This window comes from Buceros rhinoceros, unplaced genomic scaffold (genome assembly GCF_000710305.1).
Source record: "Buceros rhinoceros silvestris isolate BGI_N320 unplaced genomic scaffold, ASM71030v1 scaffold45216, whole genome shotgun sequence".
NCBI lineage: Eukaryota > Metazoa > Chordata > Aves > Bucerotiformes > Bucerotidae > Buceros > Buceros rhinoceros.
This window is the reverse complement of record NW_010416571.1, coordinates 2,122-8,205: the sequence shown is the minus strand read 5'-3', so window position 1 is coordinate 8,205 and position 6,084 is coordinate 2,122. Positions and strand designations below refer to the sequence as shown.

At 52.0% G+C, this 6,084-nt stretch overlaps 1 protein-coding gene across 1 annotated transcript; it reads left to right on the top strand.

The window, feature by feature from the left end:
- Positions 1-371: 371 nt before the first annotated feature.
- NDUFS3 (NADH dehydrogenase (ubiquinone) Fe-S protein 3, 30kDa (NADH-coenzyme Q reductase)) lies at positions 372-4,753 on the top strand (the record flags this gene model as incomplete). The annotated part of the gene is made up of 5 exons (XM_010137835.1): positions 372-629; positions 895-1,044; positions 2,843-2,968; positions 3,235-3,354; positions 4,507-4,753. Coding segments are annotated over 5 exons (822 nt in total), but the record flags the coding sequence as incomplete, so codon positions are not given.
- Positions 4,754-6,084: the final 1,331 nt, after the last annotated feature.

Genomic DNA, 6,084 nt, shown 5'->3' with positions numbered 1-6,084 from the left:
TCCTAACCAACAAAAAAAGCGCAACGTGAGCCCCTCGGGTGGCTTGGCGAGGAGGAGGTCGTCCAGGTGCTGGCACACCAGGCAACCCCAGGGCTCTTTTGCCTAGAAGAGCAGATCCTCTCTAGACCCAGGCTGAGGGTCAGGAGCAGTATGTAGGTTCAATCCCCGCCTCTCCCTTTGTCATCTTGTTATTTGCTTCTCCATCATCCTGTTGAACTGTTCCTCCGGCTGTATTTAGAGTGTACAAAAAAGCCTCTGTCTAGCTGCAGACTTCCTTATCGGCGCCTCTGGTTCCGTGCGCCGAGAACCACCACACACGCGTGTTGCTGTGGGGCAGTCTCCAGTGCAGCACCCTCTGTGTTCCACTGCAGTGTTTAGCTGCGGGTTTACTGTACGTAGACTTTGCGGGTCACCTGAGCCTGCCTGGCTGCTGCCGGGGACAGCTGGCTGTGAAAGGAGGGGGTCTGCTGCTTGTCTTCCTGTGGCTTTCTGTGCCCTGCCGTAATCTTGGGGCCTTTAATTTCTCTTTAGCTACTGTCAGACCAAAGAATGAAGTCGAACAGAAGCAGCTCTGTGCTTTCGGGGAGTACGTGGCTGAGATTCTGCCCAAGTACATCCAGCAAGTGCAGGTAGGTGCTGGCTGAGACGTTACTCCTGTGGCGGGGACAGGACTTGCTGAACACACCAGCTTTTGTTAGCTGATTTCGGAAGCTGTTTTGGGGAGGAAAGATTGTCAGAATTATCTGACGGTGACCCCTGCCATTGAGCCCCTTTATCTGAAGCCATTCTGTGTCCATTGTTCCTGTTGTCCCTTGGTGTGGGTGTTCCCTGGGTTCAGTGCGATGTTCAGGCCTGTGGTGCTTGTCCTCACGCCCTGTCCCCTGTGTCCATCAGGTGACCTGTTTCAATGAGCTGGAACTGCTGATCCATCCGGACGGGATCATCCCGGTGCTGACCTTCCTCCGAGATCACACTAATGCCCAGTTCAAGTCCCTGGCTGACCTGACCGCTGTGGATGTCCCCTCTCGGCAGTACCGCTTCGAGGTAGGAGCTGCTCGCGGTGCAGGGCTTGGAGAGTGTCATGAGTGCTGGTGGTGGTGGGTGCTGCTGCAGCTCTGACCTCATTTGTTGTCTGACAGTGAGAAGAAAACCCACCATGCGATGCTGGGTTTCGTTTCATGTGCTGATCACGGAGGCAGCAGCAGAACTGATGCTGGTTCTTGTCCTGGCTTCCCTCCTGTGCTCTGCTGAACGCCCGCCTGGTTTTTGGGGGTTTTTTTTGGTTGGTTGGTTTGGTTTCACCAAGGTGTCTAGAGACTTCTTTCTGGCCAGATGTGGGTGGGTGCTCTTCCTTCTTCCACTCAGGCCTGTCAGCTGCGGTTGCAAAACTGCTCTGAATGTTTTTCTTTAAATCCCATCGATTCTTAACAATTCTCTTGTTCTAAAAAATGGAAACAAACAAAAAAAGCTATTTATTGCTTTAAAAGCAGCCCCTGAAAGTGGGAACCAAGCAGGAGATGAGGCAGATTTTCAGAAAGCTCTCAGGAGATTGCGGGCACTGAACTGACACTTTCAGTGGATATGGGCGGTTTGGTTCCCACGGCTGCTTTTAAACACCGCAACGCAGAGCTGCGGAAAAGTTGCAGCTGCAGAGGGAAAAAGACACGTCTCTGGGGGGTCCACAGGCTCGGCGAGTCGTCTTCCCCCCGGCTCGTGCACAGTAGGGTTGCAAAGCCGTTTTTGTAGTTAGAGTTGGGAAGATCTGTGACAGGCGGTGCCAGAAGGTGCCGGGGGCTCTGGCTGCGGGGGGCTGCTGCGGCCCGGGCAGCCCGTGGGCGAGGAGAGGTCTGTCTTCCCACCGCTGGCCAGGGCAGACTGTCCCTGGGGCAAGAAGAGTGAACCGGGAGGTGTTCCGTCCCCTTCAAGGAACGTGGGTAAGGAGAAGAGCTGGTTTGTTTCCCCCCTTTGGTTCGTCTGGTATTAAGTCACGTGCAGAAGCTGCTCAGAAGGCAAGGGGGCAGGTTTGCCTTCGCTGGGTGAGCCAGTCACGTGCCTCTTGTTCTCAGGCGTGGCTCCTTGCTGTGCTAATAACAGCTTTGACTTTCAGTAACATAACGTGTGGTGAGGCAAAATCCTGGGCTGTACAGAGTGTTTCTTTAACTCAGAGGCCTCCAGTCTCCACAGAAGTTGAAGATTTTTTAATTCAGGATTTTTCTTTCAAAAATCAAGGTATTGGATTCATAGAAATCTAGACCTTAACGCATTCACCTTTTCCATGCACCCTCACAGTCTGAAACACGGCTACGCTATGTCTTGCAGAGGATCGGGAGGTATTTTTCAGCCTACTTGTAGTAAGTATTCCTCCCACCCCAGAGGTTCTAGTAATCCTCATGAGCAGCCTCTCTACTAGCACTTCATCACCAGAAGAGTTAGAAATCTTCCCTGGCAACCAGCTGCTTTGCTGAAAATTGTTTCCTCCTGGCTCTCTCCCAATCGATGGCTGTTCCCTTTGTGAGAGACCGTTGTCCAGTGTCTCCACCCCTTCAGTGCTCTCTTTTTGTAAAACTTAGTGTCCCTCTTTACTTCAGCTCTTCTTCATCAGTCAGTCACTCTTTCTAGCGCTCACATAACTTTTGTTATGTTTCTAAGGACCAAGGTGATGCGCTGTTGGACCCGCAGTTGCGATGGTGTCTCTCAGTGCGCAGCTCTGCGGCGCTGAGTGTGATTCTGCTGATAGAGAACACTGGCAGCAGCCGTCATGTGCCTTTGTTAGCCGGTGCTGTACCGCACGGCGATCCCTGGGTGCCGAGCAAGACCAACGCCTGCTTTCGTTCTGCTTCAGATCGTGTACAATCTGCTGTCGCTGCGGTTCAACAGTCGCATCCGTGTGAAGACGTACACAGACGAGCTGACGCCCGTGGACTCGGCAGTGTCTGTGCACAAGGCAGCGAACTGGTACGAGCGGGAGGTGAGTGCCTGTGTGCTTGGGAGCAGAGTCTTCGTGGAGAGGGGACGTGTGTCCTGATTAAACCGATCCCCCGGGCCTGAGGAAGGAAGAGGGGAGCGTGTCCCTGGCTGCCCTTTCAGAGTAGGAGGTAAAAGGGTGTTGACTTGCTTTTGAGTATGTTCCTGCATCAGTTGTGCTGGTGTGTAACTGAAACTGGGTGGATGTAAAACATGATGGGGTTGTTTTTCCTCAATTGAATTCAAGTTGCCTGTCTCCCTCTCTTTCAGGTGTGGGACATGTTTGGTGTTTTCTTTGCCAACCACCCTGATCTAAGGCGAATCCTCACAGACTATGGGTTTGAGGGCCATCCCTTCCGGAAGGACTTCCCACTCTCTGGTTACGTGGAGGTAGGAGACATGCTCACGTCGGGAGTTACCATCTCTCTCCAACGTTCTTATCTGAGTTTTGGTACAGAGATGTGACTGCTCTACGGTGCTGTGTCTGGAAGGCACGTTTGACTTCTCTGTATTCCAGAGGAGTTGTGCAGGTCTCCTGCGTGGAAATGTGAGGTCATGACAAAGTGTCCCGGCAATAAGGCAGCCTAAGGCCAGAGACACTGAGCAAGTGTCATGTGCTGTACACCAGAGACGTTTGTCAGGCAGAGGAAGTGCTGCTGCTCTTAGCACTCTTCTGGAAGACTGAACATTCCACTGCAAGACTGGAGATTCCCAGCAGAGCCGAGAACTGAACCGATCTTAGTGCGGTCATAATGCCCCTCTGCTGGGTTTTTGTAGCCCGGATTATAGAACTCCAGCTGAGCTGACTCTTGCATTTGTCCCGTATTTCCCCCTGCACATCGCACCACGGGTGAGCCGAGGTTTGGGCTCTGTCCAGTGTCAGATGGCCGCCCTGCAGGAGCAGTCATAGTGGGTGCAGCTCTGCGGTGGAGTTGAGTCTCGGGAGAAAACAGGGCGATTTTGCAGGGTGAGGATTTTAAGGAAAGTAGAAATAAGAGCAGATGCTGCAGGTGAGGACCAGGCAGCATCTCCCGAGCTGTGGGTTGGAGATCTGGCCTGGCACAGTGAGGGTAAAGCAAGCCTATGTCTGGTCCTGGCCTGCATTTCACCCTCATTCTCTTTGTCCCATGTTCTGAGGGTTAGGCTAAGAAGCACAACTGAACCCAAACAGCTGCTGTATTATAAAGACTGGTGAGAGTGTTCCCCAGCTGTGCTAGGTGGGTGGGCCACCTTATCTCAGGGACTTGGGAGAAATTCCTTTGTCCTATGACAGACCAGATGTGTTACTCCACATCTGGAGTGGACTTCATATGGACTGTAGGCTGAGCACTCCTAATTTAGGGTGGTTAGTCAGGGCTTTTGTTTGGAGAGGAGGAGAAGCAGCGGAGCTGTGGCAGAGTTCTGTCCTGCAGCCTGCCCATGGCATGAGGAGTGGGGCTGCCTGCGCCGGCGGGCGGGCGGGCAGTGGCTGTGCACAGCTGGGTGTGGAGTGCTGTGGGGATGGTGTGAAGTGGCTGGGTTGTGTGCTTTGCACTGTTCCAGGTGCGGTATGACGATGAGGTGAAACGGGTGGTGGCAGAGCCTGTGGAGCTGTCTCAGGAGTTCCGCAAGTTTGACCTGAATAGTCCTTGGGAGGCATTTCCTGCCTATCGCGCAGCTCCAGAACCCCTGAAAATAGAAGCTGGAGCCAAGAAGGAAGATGCAAAATAGCAGCAGAGTGGAGCGGATACGCGGCACTATCCTTTCTGTGCCAACAGAGTATTTATAATAATAAAAATTGATACGAGACTCTCGCCTGTTGTTGTCACATGAATAATGTTTTCAGACGAGATGAAGGGCGTGGAGTGAGGGATGCTGATTTACAGTTCTGATAATCCAATTATCTGCTGCTTTGAGTTGTAAGATGCCAGGTTTGCCTTTCTGGTTTGCAGACAGAAGGGGGTCCAGGCGTCCCTGTGGCTGCGGTGCTTTCTGTGCATCGCCGCTGCTGGCAGCAGGCAGAATCAGGACCCAGCACCCACCAGGAAGCTGAAGTGGTGGGGCAGCAGGGTCTCCGCTCCGAGACAGGTGCTGGGAAGGCTGTAATTGTACAGCAAACTGGCACAGCTTTCAGTGGTTCTACAGTGGCTGTCTCAGGACAACGTGAGATGTACCTGGATCGAGACCAAAACAAGCGTGGAAATCTCTGCATTGTTTCCCTGGGAATCACGTCAGCGCCTGTCCTCCTGGCAGAAGGAGGTTTGCAGGTAACTTTACGTGCTGCTGCTTCGTGCTGGTTTTTTCTCCACCATCAAGCAGCCTTCACTCCCTGCAGCACCTTCAGATGGTGCTTTTTCCTGCAGCCTGAGGTGCCTCCTTTGCCTTGCCCTGTAGGCCGGAGTCCTGCCTTCCCATCACTCCATCAAGAGTTTTGAGCGGTGTGATGGAACAGTGCTACCACTGTCTTTGCTTTTGTGGGAAATCTCAGCTCTCTCCAAAAAAGCTGGACAAACGCTGTCGATCCAGTCCACCCGCCGCAGTCATCGATCAGTAATGCCCCTTCTCCCTAGTCCAGAAAACACCCAGCGCGGTTCTGCACCGCACGCTGACAGACCTCACTGAGACCTGGAGACCGTTGTCTAAGAGATGTCACCAAGTAAGTCAAAAGCAGTTTGTAGATTCCCTGAATCGCTACTTGCTGCTTTTACAACTTAAAAGCTTAATTAAAAAAGGGGTTTGGGGGATGTTAAGAGTATGGGATGGAGGATAGGACGGAACAATAATAAATTCAATTAAGGAAAAGAAAAGGGACAAGTGCTTGCTGTGACTAGAATGTGATGTGTTTTCAGGAACAAAAAGCTGAACCGTAGGGACAGAGTCAGATTTCATGTTTGTTTATTTCCACTCCAGCCTTGTGAGCTGCTTAAACTAATTTTTTTTTTTTTTTTTAATTTGTTTCAGGCTGCAGGGGTTGGTGGTGGTTGGGATGTGACTCAATGCTGTCATCTAGTTAAAATTCATAACGTTTGCCGCTCACCTTAAAAATCACAGCTCTTCATGGCAAAGGGAAGAGAAGGGAACACAAATCAGCGGAAGTCTGGGTTTTTACACAGCTCTCAGCTCTGCTTTGGGTCTGCCGTC